The 13,067-nt window shown below is 42.1% G+C and overlaps 1 protein-coding gene across 3 annotated transcripts; it reads right to left on the bottom strand.

Moving 5' to 3' along the window:
- Positions 1–10,749: 10,749 nt before the first annotated feature.
- LOC109874973 (high affinity immunoglobulin epsilon receptor subunit gamma) lies at positions 10,750–12,963 on the bottom strand. Of its 3 annotated transcripts, none has more exons than XM_020467063.2 (6): positions 12,774–12,963; positions 12,276–12,370; positions 11,942–12,001; positions 11,207–11,269; positions 11,011–11,099; positions 10,750–10,913 (listed from the first exon to the last, which is right to left on the bottom strand). In XM_020467063.2, exons 1-5 carry the CDS (start codon positions 12,826–12,828, stop codon positions 11,031–11,033), a joined length of 342 nt encoding a protein of 113 aa, XP_020322652.1. In that variant the 5' UTR covers positions 12,829–12,963; the 3' UTR covers positions 10,750–10,913; positions 11,011–11,030. The 3 variants fall into 3 exon arrangements, with proteins under 3 accessions (XP_020322652.1, XP_031666494.1, XP_020322653.1); XM_031810634.1 differs by having other exon boundaries at positions 11,207–11,227; positions 12,774–12,962; XM_020467064.2 differs by having other exon boundaries at positions 10,750–11,099; positions 11,207–11,227; positions 12,774–12,960.
- Between the last annotated feature and the right edge of the window lie 104 nt (positions 12,964–13,067).

Consider the following 13,067-nt stretch of genomic DNA (forward strand, 5'->3'; position numbering starts at 1 on the left):
GACCTTGAAGTAGTTGTTCCCCTTGCTCTGCAAGGGCCGCTGCTTTTGTGGAGCGATGGGTAATGATGCTTCGTGTGTGACTGTTGTTGATGTGTGCAGAGGGTCCCTGGTTCGCGCCCGGGTATGGTCTAAAGATATGCTGTTACATGTATTCATCTGCTCATAGTCAACCACAAAGTCCAGCATTCAAATGCAGATAACGCCCGCTAAGGTAGATGGGGCGTGCCCACAAACTTGAGCGATGCCAATGTGTACTTCAAACGAACACACAGCAATCTCAGAACTTCTGAGACTTCTGCAAGATTTCTTTGGACAATATTTGTTTTTCACTGTCATCATACCTGTGTGGTGTTCTGTGCTAATTACAAACAAGCATGAAAACATGTTATCTTTCAACGTTCTATCTACCAGAGATTTACCACAATTCTGCCAGTGGCTTGCATCTATCAAGAATGATGCTGCTTGCGGTGACTAAAGATTATCAGAGGGATTTTCAGGCTGAACTGATGGGGAATCCATTTCGACGACACCTGAGAAGCTCTCCCTCGCCCTCCATTTGGTAAATCCAACCACAACTCTATCCTCCTGATTCCTGCTTACAAGAAAAAATTTAAGCAGGAAGCACCAGTGACTCGGTCTATAAAAAAAAATGGTCAGATGAAGCAGATGCTAAACTAGTCTGTGTTTTTCTATCACAGACTGGAACATGTTCCGGGATTCTTCCGATGACATTGAGGAATACACCACATCAGTCACTGGCTTTATCAATAAATGCATTGAGGACGTCGTCCCCACAGTGACTGTATATACATACCCCAACCAGAAGCCATGGATTACAGGCAACATTCGCACTGAGCTAAAGGGTAGAGCTGCCGCTTTCAAGGTGTGGGACTCTAACCCGGAAGCTTACAAGAAATCCCGCTAAGCCCTGCAACGAACCATCAAACAGGCAAAGGGTCAATACAGGTCTAAGATTGAATCATACTACACCGGCTCCGACGCTCGTCGGATGTGGCAGGGCTTGCAAACTATTACAGACTACAAAGGGAAGCACAGCCACTAGCTGCCCAGTGACACGAGCCAACCAAACAAGCTAAATCACTTCTACGCTCGCTTCGATGCAAGCAACACTGAGGCATGCATGAGAGCATCAGCTGTTCCGGACGACTGTGTGATCATGCTCTCCGTAGCCGACGTGAGTAAGACCTTTAAACAGGTCAACATTCACAAGGCTGCGGGGCCAGATGGATTACCAGGACGTGTGCTCCGGGCATGTGCTGACCAACTGACAGGTGTCTTCACTGACATTTTCAACATGTCCCTGATTGAGTCTGTAATACCAACATGCTTCAAGCAGAACACCATAATCCCTGTGCCCGAGAACACAAAGGCAACCTGCCTAAATGACTACATACCCGTGGCACTCACGTCCGTAGCCATGAAGTGCTTTGAAAGGTTGGTAATGGCTCACATCAACACCATTATCCCAGAAACACTAGACCCACTCCAATTTGCATACCGCCCAAACAGATCCACTGATGATGCAATCTCTATTGCACTCCACACTGCCCTTTCCCACCTGGACAAAAGGAACACCTATGTGAGAATGCTATTCATTGACTACAGCTCAGCGTTCAACACCATAGTACCCTCAAAGGTCATCACTAAGCTAAGGAACCTGTAACTAAACACCTCCCTCTGCAACTGGATCCTGGACTACCTGACAGGCTGCCCCAGGTGGTGAGGGTAGGTAGCAACACATCTGCCACGCTGGTCCTCAACACTGGAGCTCCCCAGGGGTGCGTGCTCAGTCCCCTCCTGTACTCCATGTTCACCCACGACTGCATGGCCAGGCACGACTCCAACACCATCATTAAGTTTGCTGATGACACAACAGTGGTAGGCCTGATCACCGACAACGACGAGACAGCCTATAGGGAGGAGGTCAGAGACCTGGCCGGGTGGTGCCAGAATAACAACCTATCCCTCAACGTAACCAAGACTAAGGAGATGATTGTGGACTACAATAAGGTGCGAACACTGGCTCATTCCATCCACTGAATGCTGCCACTGTATGGAAGGTGAGGGCATACTCTGCAGCGGTCTGGTCCACTGTTGGAGTAGGCGCTCACACCCCTCTCTGCCCTCCAGTGGATGATCGAGGACTCCTCTGAACAGTGCCATAAACCTTCAATAGGAACCCAGCTCCTCCTCTCCTCACTACCAGGCAGCCGTAGCCCATGCACCCCAACATTGGACATCTCGGTGGTGGGGGCTCTTGTTTGATGAGAAAAATAGAGGGAGCACTGGAAGAGGAAGACACAGCATTTGGATGGAGTCCCATCATATTTGTCTGGAAGAGACAAAAGGGCATCGCTGACAAGGGCTGACTGCTGAATGGACTGGGGCTCTGGATCGCTGGGTCGACTCATTGTAGAAGATCCTCCGCTCGTTCGGGGTGACGTCCTTTGAGGAATATCTAGACATAGAAGAACGCAGAGGACCTCAACTCTAGTCATGTGCTAATGTTTGCTGGTAAACCTAGCTTTAGTTGGCTGGTTGTAATGTTGTAGCTTGCTGTTTAGTAGCTATATCTACAACTAAAAAGAGAAGAGGTTTTACAATCGAGAACGTGCTTCTATTGTAAAACCTCTTCTATTTTTGCGTATAGATATGACTACCGGTAGAAGTTTTGCTACCTTAGCTACCTAGATAGTTATCTAGATATTACAGAACAATTATTAGATTTCCCCCCACTGTAACAAAATAGTATGTTAGCCAGCAATACACAATTTGGGTTTCAGTAGATAAACTAAAATTAGCTAGCTAGGTGGCTTTCATGAAAAATAACTTACTTAGTTAGCTTCTTCAGGATTGGTGGGTCCCCCATGGGACAGTTGAGCTAACGTAGGCTAATGCGATTAGCACGAGGTTGTAAGTAACAAGACAATTTCCCAGGACACAGACATATCTGATATGGGCAGAAAGCTTAAATTCTTGTTAACTGCACTGTCTAACTGCACTGTCAAATGTACAGTAGCTATTAGAGTGATGCTATTATTTGAGGAGAGTGCACAGTTATGAACTTGAAAAGTTATTAATAAACCAATTAGGCACATTTGGGCAGTCTTGATACAACATTTTGAACAGAAATGCAATGGTTCATTGGATCAGTTTAACACTATGCACATACACTGCTGCCATCTAGTGGCCAAAATCTAAATTGTGCCTGGGCTGGAATAATGCATTATGGACTTTCTCTTGCATTTCAAAGATGATGGTACAAAAAAAATACAAAAAAATGATTTTTTTCTTTGTATTTTCTTTTACCAGATCTAATGTGTTATATTCTCCCACATTCATTTCACATTTCCACAAACTTAAAAGTGTTTCCTTTCAAATGGTATCAAGAATATGCATATCCTTGCTTCAATGCCTGAGCTACAGGCAGTTAGACTTCAGTTAGATGTCATTTTCGGTGATTTTTTTTTTTTTAAACAGTCTGATCCTTCAGAGGCTAGGCACCATATTTGGCATCTGCCTTCTTGGGGCTGGCATCAGCTGTAGCTGAGCTTTTAATTTTTTTATTTTACCTTTATTTAACTAGGCAAGTCAGTTAAGAACACATTTTTATTTACAATGACAGCCTAGGAACAGTGGATCAACTGCCATGTTCAGAACGACATATTTTTACCTTATCAGCTCAGGGATTCAATCTAGCAACCTTCTGGTTACTGGCCCAATGCTCTAACCTCTAGGCTACCTGCCACTTCTAATGTCATTAGTTAGCTAAATCCAACTCTTTGTTTCGAATCCTCTTCACTATATTCCGGTGGAAATATATATGGTTGAATGTCACCATATTGCTAATAGAACATAAAAAATTGTTGAGTTCATGTTGATGAAAGGAATCACTGGTCAGTTCTTTCAGTTTTGCCCAAAGGATTGTGTTTGAAAAGGAGTGTCTGCCTCCTTTAAAAAAAAGTCTGCCATGGGGGAGGGACGGTTGCCAGAGCACGAAGCACTGCCCAACACAAATTGTAGTCTTCCAGAAACTGGAGAAAATATATCTGCTTGTATATTTAGCAATTAATCAAATCAAATTTTATTTGTCTCATGCGCCGAATACAACAGGTAGACCTTACAGTGAAATGCTTACTTACAAGCCCTTAACAAACAATTCAGTTTTACGAAAAATAAGTGTTAAGAAAAAATGTATAAGTCAGGTACTCTGGTTTCACTATTATTAAAACAAGACCCAGATGGAAATATAAAGATCCAATCTATCTTAAAAACTGGAGGCCTCTTACACTTCAATGTTGTGATGCAAAAATACTAGAGAAATGCATAGCACTCTGAATTAAAATGTTTTACTAGGTTTTGTTCATCCTGATCAGACAGGTCTTTTACATGGACGATACATTGGAGATAATATACGACAACTACTAGAAATAATAGAACATAATGAAACATCTAAGAAGCCAGGCCTGGTATTTATAGAGGATTTTGAAAAGGCCTTTGATAAAGACTGGATTTTATTTATAAATTCCTGGAGTTTTACAATTTTGGTAATTCTCTTATAAAATGGGTGAAAGCAGTGTAAAGCAACCCCAGGTGTAAAATAGTAAATAGCAGCTATTTCTCAGAGAGTTTTGAATTGTCAAGAGGAGTTAAACAAGGGTGTCCGCTGTCACTGTATCTATTCGTTATGGCCATCGAAATGCTAGCTATTAAAATCCGATCAAATAACAACATTAGATGATTAGAAATCCAAGGCTTAAAAACGAAGGTGACCATGTATGCCAATGACTCAAGTTTTATATTAAGTCCGCAAGCTAGATCCCTGCAATGTCTCATTGAAGATCTAGATAACTTTTCTGGACTAAAACCTAATTTTGATAAGTGTACAATATTACGCATTGTTTCTTTAAAACTTTTACATTACTCTGCAGTTTACCTATGAAATGGGCTGACGGTGAAGTGGACATGCTTGGTATTCATATCGCAAAAGATATGAGCTCTCCACAAGGAATTTCAATAGAAAACTTGTAAAAATAGACAATATCCTGCAACCATGGAGAGTTAAATTCCTGTCTATTTATGGAAAATTTGCCTTGATTAACTCCTTAGTCATATCTCAGTTTACTCACTTATGACGCTGCCTACTATTCATTTTTCAAATCATATGGGCAAAAAATATTTCGCTTTATCTAGGATGCTAAACCAGACAAGATAAAGCGTGCCGATCAATATAATGAATTGGGTGGGTTGAGATTATTCAATATAAAAGCACTAAACCTCTCTCTAAAAGCTTCACTTAAGTTTTACTTGAACCCTAAAAGGTTAAAGTAAGTAGATTATTAAGAAAAGCTCCTCCATTGTTTAAAAATAGCCTTTTTGCAGATTGCCATGTCTCATTTTCAATTAAATGAGATGATACTTTTTTCAAAGTGTCTCTTTCAAACAAGCATTGCAGAGATGGCTATAATTTCAATTTCATCCCCCTGAAAAGAAATAACAAATATCATGGCTGAACTCAAATGTGCTGGTTGATAAAATACCTGTATTTATGGGAAAGATGTTTGAAAATTGTATTTTGGTCTTAAATTATATTGTAAATTGTAATGGTAGAGTTATGTCCTTCATGGAGTTATCAGAATTGTACGGGAAGGTCTGCTCAATCCAAGAGTACAACCAATTGATTACAGCATTGCCCCAAAAATGGAGGAGGCGGGTGGCAGTGGGAGGAAATAGTGAACTGGTCTGTCTGCCTAATATAAAGGATCAAAACTAGCGGAGGATTAAAAATAGCATAAATAGGAAAGTATACCGGTTTCTTTTGAGGACCAGGATGTTGACAACTGTGCCATACAGAATGCAAAATAGTTGGGAAGAGATTTTTGATGTACCGATTCCATGGTACAGGGTGTATGAGTTGATATATAAAACAACGCAAGATTCAGCTAAAATTATTATATAGAATTTTTGCCACCAACAAAATGTTGTAGATTTGGAGCATAAAATCATCGAAGCTCTGCACATTTTGTTGTGAGGATACAGAATCAATAGACCATTTATTTTGGTATTGCCCTCAGGTAGCCTGTTTCTGGTCTCAGGTTCAGGAATTGCTGAAAATGTAGAACATTGATCTAAAATTGACCCTAGAAATAGTACTGTTGGGAGATCTGGAGAGACCAGGTCAGTCAATTAAAAATATACTAATACTCTTAGTAAAAGTATTTATCTTCAACTCACAATCTGTAGATTCTATTAGATTAGATAGATTGAAATTGTATGTTAAACATCACAGTATGGTGCGTAGAAATCCAAAGAGGGTGGTTAGCAGAGATAGGTGGGAGGGGCTGAGGGAAGCTACGGGTTGGGATGGGGAATTGGAGACAAGTGGGAGTGGAGTTGCTGGGCGGGGGATAGAATGATGGTCAAAGATGAAAGTATAATAAAATAAAGTCAATATAAACCATAACAAAAAGTATGTTTGAATGACACTGAAGGGCAGTGTTTTTACAGCTAATGCCAGTTTGCCTGAGGCTGATGCAGTGCAGGTGTTTGACACATGCATATACACAGCACTCTCATTCAAATGCACACATGTGCATATACACGGATACACACACAGATAAATAGTGCCATACATGCACTCAAACATATTCAGTGTGCCTTGCTGTTGTGATTTTTGTTGTCCTTGATGTCTTTGTTGTTTTTTGCATTGTTGTTTTCTGTTTTCCTTTGTCTCTCTTTTTTCTCTTTTGTTCATTTTGTTGGTTGTTGATGCATGGGGGGGGGGAGTCCTTGGGGATGGGTAATGGAATTATCTTTTTAAATTATTATTATAATTTTTTATTCTCGGGGGGGCTGTGGGGGGTGTCTCGGATGGTTGAGGGGCAGCTCTTGGGGAACTGTGGGGGCGGATCTTGGAGTGCTGGCAGTTGGGAGCTTGGGCCAGTGGCTGATGGATCGCTGGTTTGGGTCCCTGTTTTTTGACCTTGTGGAAGATCTGTAGACGTGCCCTTGAGCAGGGCATTGAGTCCGGTTGCTTCTGTGTGTCTGTTAGATGACTAATGTGATGTAGTTGTTGAGCGTTGAGCTTCACTTTAAGTACTGTATATTGTATGTTTTAGTCAATTACTGCAAGGGGGGGGGGGTCTTGGATGGTTGAGGGGCAGCTCTTGGGGTACTGTGGGGGGGTCTTGGAAGCCTGGTGGGAGATCTGTCAACATGCCCTTGAGCAGGGCGTTGATCATGGTTGCTTCTGTGTGACGCTCTGGATGGGAGGCTGTTAGATGACAAATGTGATGTAGTTGTTGAGCGGCTTCACTGCAAGTATATACTTTTTTTTTTTAAACAAAACAAAAAAATAGACAAGTCAAAAATGAAATTAAAATAACAAATAATTAATTAGCAGCAGTAAAATAACAGTAGCAAGGCTATATACAGGTGTTACCGGTACAGAGTCAATGTGCGGGGGCACAGGTTAGTTGAGGTAATTGAGGTAATATGTACATGTAGTTAGAGTTAAAGTAATTATGCAGAGATAATAAAGAGAGAGTAGCAGCAGCGTAAAAGTGGGGGGGGGGGGGTGGAATGCAAATAGTCAAGGTAGCCATTTGAGTAGCTGTTCAGGAGTCTTATGGCTTGGGGGTAGAATCTGTTAAGAAGCCTTTCCGTGCTGTAGCAGAGAGAACAGTCTATGACTGGGGTGGCTGGAGTCTTTGACAATTTTTAGGGCCTTCTTCTGACACCGCCTGGTATAGAGGTCCCTGATGGCAGGAAGCTTGGCCCCAGTGATGTACTGGGCCGTACACACTACCCTCTGTAGTGGCTTGCGGTCAGAGGCCGAGCAGTTGCCATACCAGGCAGTGATTCAACCCGTCAGGATGCTCTCGATGGTGCAGCTATAGAACCTTTTGAGGATCTGAGGACCCATGCCAAATCTTTTCAGTCTCTTGAGGGGGAATAGGCTTTGTCGGTCCCTCTTCACAACTGTCTTGGTGTGTTTGGACCATGATAGTTTGTTGGTCATGTGGACACAAAGGAACTTGTAGCTCTCAACCTGCTCCACTACAGCCCCATCGATGAGAATGGGGGCCTGCTCGGTGCTCCTTTTCCAGTAGTCCACAATCATCTCCTTTGTCTTGATCACATTGAGGAAGAGTTTGTTATCCTGCCACCACACGGCCAGGTCTCTGACCTCCTCCCTAAAGGCTCTCATCGTTGTCAGTGATCAGGCCTACCACTGTTGTGTCGTTGGCAAACTGAATGATTGTGTTGGAGTCATAACTGGCCATGCAGTCATGGGTGAACAGGGAGTACAGAAAGGGACTGAGCACGCACCCCTGAGGGGCCCCCGTGTTGAGGATCAGCGTGGCAGATGTGTTGTTACCTACCCTCACCACCTGGGGTCAGCCCGTCAGGAAGTCCAGGATCCAGTTGCAGAGTGAGGTGTTTAGTCCCCGGGTCCTTAGCTTAGTGATGAGCTTTGAGGGCACTATGGTGTTGAACGCTGAGCTGTAGTCAATGAATAGCATTCTCACGTAGGTGTTCCTTTTGTCCAGGTGGGAAAGGGTAGTGTGGAGTGCAATAGAAATTGCATCATCTGTGGATCTGTTGGCGCGGTATGCAAATTGGAGTGGGTTTAGGGTTTCTGGGATAATGGTGTTGATGTGAGCCATGACCAGCCTTTCACAGCACTTCACGGCTACAGTCGTGAATGCTACAGGTCGTAGTCATTTAGGCAGGTTACTGTAGTGTTCTTGGGCACAGGGACTATGGTGGTCTGCTTGAAACATGTTGGTATTACAGACTCAGTCTGGGAGAGGTTGAAAATGTCAGTGAAGACACTTGCCAGTTGGTCAGCACATGCTCGGAGTACACGTCCTGGTAATCCGTCTGGCCCTGCAGCCTTGTGAATGTTGACCTGTTTAACGGTCTTACTCACATTGGCTACACAGAGCGTGATCACACAGTCATCCGGAACAGCTGAAGATCTCATGCATGCTTCAGTGTTGCTTCCCTCGAAGCGAGCGTAGAAGTGATTTAGCTTGTCTGGTAGGCTTGTGTCACTGAGCAGCTCACTGCTGTGCTTCCCTTTGTAGTCTGTAATAGTTTTCAAGCCCTGCAACATCCGATGATCATCGGACCTGATGTAGTACGATTCAATTATAGTCCTGTATTGACCTTTGCCTGTTTGATGGTTCGTCAGAGGACAAAGCGGGATTTCTTGTAAGCGTCTGGGTTAGAGTCCCTCTCCTTGAAAGCGGCAGCTCTACCTTTTAGCTCAGTGCGGATGTTGCCTGTAATCCATGGCTTCTGGTTGGGGTATGTACGTACGGTCACTGTGGGGATGACGTCATCGATGCACTTATTGATGAATCAAGTGACTGATATGGTGTACTCCTCAATGCCATCGGAAGAATCCCAGAACATATCTCTTGGTAAATAGTGTGGTCTACAGTTTATCGTGAGATACTCTACCTCAGGCGAGCAAACCTCAAGACTTCCTTAATATTAGATTTCGTGCACCAGTTGTTATTTACAAATAGACACAGACCGCCCCCCCTTGTCTTACCGGAGCCAGCTGTTCTATCATGTAAATGCAGCGTAAACCCCACCAGCTGTATGTTATCTGTGTCTTCGCTCAGTCACGACTCAGTGAAACACAAAATATTACAGTTTTTAATGTCCCGTTGGTAGAATATTCATGATCGTAGCTTATCGTTATCCAATGATTGTACATTGGCTAATAGGACTGATGGCAGATTACCCACTGGCCGTCGGATCCTTACAAGGCACCCTTACCCCTGACCTACACCCCTCTGTCTCTTTCTCATGTGAATGACAGGGATTTGGGCCTTGTCGGGTGTCTGAAGTAAATCCTTCAGGTCCGACTCGTTAAATAAAAAAATCTTTGTCCAGTACGAGGTGAGTAATCACTGTCCTGATATCCAGAAGCTCTTTTTGGTCATAAGAGACAGTATCTGAAACATTATGTACAAAATAAGTTTCAAATAACGCGAAAAAACACACACTATAGCACAATTGGTTAGGAGTCCGTAAAACGGCAGCCATTTCCCACGGCTGCATTCTTTGGTGTAGATAGGAACATTGCTGAAAGACGTCCAATGGCTCTATCAAACAAGAACAACCATATCTACACGCACAAAAACAAATAGTGTGATCAGTATAACATAAAGCCTTCGAGAAATGCCCACATCAATACACCCGAAGCAGTCATAGGGTGTATCATTCAGGACGCAAAGCCCAGACCTGCCATCCTCCTGGGTAATTATGTGTGAAACACATCTCACTGTCTTAGAAATGCCTCGAACATGATGAAAACAAGCCCTCAGGGTGAAAATCTCCTTTAACATAAAACACTGACATCTCACTGGTGTGGGGGTAAGTCTCAATGTAAAGGCACCAATAATTTGGAACTATGGATCTGCGAATGCCATCTAGTGGTCTTTCTTGATCTCAAGCAAGGATACCTGGCTTTGACAGATAAAATAATCTCACATGCAGTTGGTCAGTCAGTCGGTCAGTCAGTCGGACTCTGTGCAGTCAGTTGTTGAGCCTTTCTTTGGTTCTTCCCACGGTGACACAGTAGTATGTCGTAGTAACACTCATGTGTAACACAGTAGTAACACATATGATTTTGCAATATCATTTTAAACATGGACAGAATACATTCATGTCAATGAAGCTGAAATCAAAAAAGAAAACGGACCCTGATTTAAGGTAGTTTCTGAATCATTTAATCTTTAAATGACAAGTTAATTGATAGTCAATTATAGAAAGTGAAAGGGCTGCTTTACAGAATAACCAAAATGCATCTTAAACACTGCCCATCTCAGGCCCCCAGTCAACAGCCACCAACACTACTGGCCCAACCTAACCTAAGGAAAGGAAAGGAAAGCAAGCAGTCATATAGATCTAAACTCATTTAAATGCCATGTAAGACAGGGTTGTGGTTTGTTGTTTACCACCACTCACTCTACTGTCTTCTTCCTCTATCACACCAGCATCGCTTTCTTCTGCACCTTGATGGTCTCATAGGTGTCCTGACCTTTATGGGTCAAACCCTGTGAGAGGAAGAACAATGAGGAACTTGAAATCCTTAAAACTGCAATACTCTTTATCATTTATGATATACTGTAAGTCATAATAAGAATAAGAAAAAATATCTTACTGCGTAAAGTCCCTCTCCTTTCTGTAAAATGGAAATTACGAGAGCTGTTATCTGCGTTGTTATCTGCAGAAGGCACACATGCACATGCACACACACACACACAATTTATTTTATCAGAAGAACATTTAACAGAAGAACATCATTCCTCATTTCTCCTTCTGTCTTTCTCATGTTCTCCTTCTCTACTTCTTTTAATCGGCAAAGACAGGAATTGGTGTAGAAGACTAGACACAGAGGGTGATGATGCGACCGTTTAAAGCTTTCACTACTCTTAGCTTCCACTGTAATTTCATTGTCTTTCTACGCATCTGTTTACCGGGGTATTTCTGTATAACAGGATATAGTGTTGCATTTTAGTCTGACTGTAATGGAAACTGTGTTTATAAGTGGCAGGGTTGGTGGTCAGTTCTTGTTAACAGGAAATTATCACAGTTGCTGAAGGAGGGTGACGAAAAGCAGAACTGTGGATTTCGAGGTGACATGGTAAGACGGCATATGACTTAACATATTCCTCTTGCATAGCTAATTTGTTGAACAACCAGGATGAAACATTTCGCCAGCTGAATTTGATCAACATTCAGATGTATACATATATTTTTTGGTTTGTAAAGAAAGCTAGTTGAATATTGGTTATTGAGAATATTGTGTAAATTATACATGCCCAATACACATTCACTTTCTCTCTCGCTCTTTCTTTCTCTCCATCTTACATACGCACACACATTTTTATTGTACCTGTGGATACCCGCCAGTGACCTGTGGAGGTCCGCCATTGTTTATGTAGATGGGATGCATCTGAGGAACATGATAAATATCATTTTAATTAAACAGCTGTGTGAATGTGAAACACGTTCTATTTATGTGGGAGCTGGTCTTTAATTGGTGTGGCATTTATATTCTTATTGATGTTTTGAATGTGCAATTATTATTGAAATATAAATAATTTTACAGTATGAATATTGTTAATATGTCTTGGAGATATGTGTGCACTGCATACCCTGATGTATCATATGTTTTGTGGATGGTGGGATGATTTATAATGTGTTATAGAGGGTTTATAATTCCTTACCCTCAGTCTGCAGTACAAGATGGTGAGAATGACGCCGTAGATCACGAGAATCCCATCCAGGATATAACACAGTTTCCCGTCTGGCACTTGGGCCTCTGCACACATTATGGGATCACATTGCATCATCATCATCACTATCCCATCATCATGTAAAAAAATGTTTTATCTTCCATAAGCCTACTATTTGTATCTGTTCATGTTGTAATACTGCAAATAATGAATTATACATGTAATACACATTAGTGTTTAGAACATTGTAGTTAAATATAAAGATAAATCATCTATTGCATAGAGTACTGTATTACTAGGCCATTAAGTTGAGGATCAGGAGTAATTATCACAGTACACTGAGTATACATGCCCCTCTATGTGTGTGTGTGTGTGTGTGTGTATGTATATATATATATATATATATATATATATAGTATAAATATCCCTGTCCATTATGGAATAAAAAAGTGCTGAACATCATAATGTATAATAAAACAGGATTCTCACCTGCCATGCTGAAGTTCAAGAGTAGAGCGACCAAGATCAGAGATCCCCGAAACATCGTAGCAGGCACAAAATGAAAGACACGGTTAAAGAGAGTAGATGGAGAGTTGGAGTACTTGGTGTTATTTCAATGGCTGACTGTGGGTTTCTGACACCTCTGAACAGAAAGTGCAGAGAGCTCTAGCAGGAAGTTATGGGCTCATACTGGTGTCCGTTTTTATATGCTAAAACCACATGCTTGTCCCCTTCCCACCCACAGATATACAGTACTTGTTAACTTCAGTGAGATGAGAAGAT

Source organism: Oncorhynchus kisutch, linkage group LG30 (genome assembly GCF_002021735.2).
Source record: "Oncorhynchus kisutch isolate 150728-3 linkage group LG30, Okis_V2, whole genome shotgun sequence".
Lineage (NCBI taxonomy): Eukaryota > Metazoa > Chordata > Actinopteri > Salmoniformes > Salmonidae > Oncorhynchus > Oncorhynchus kisutch.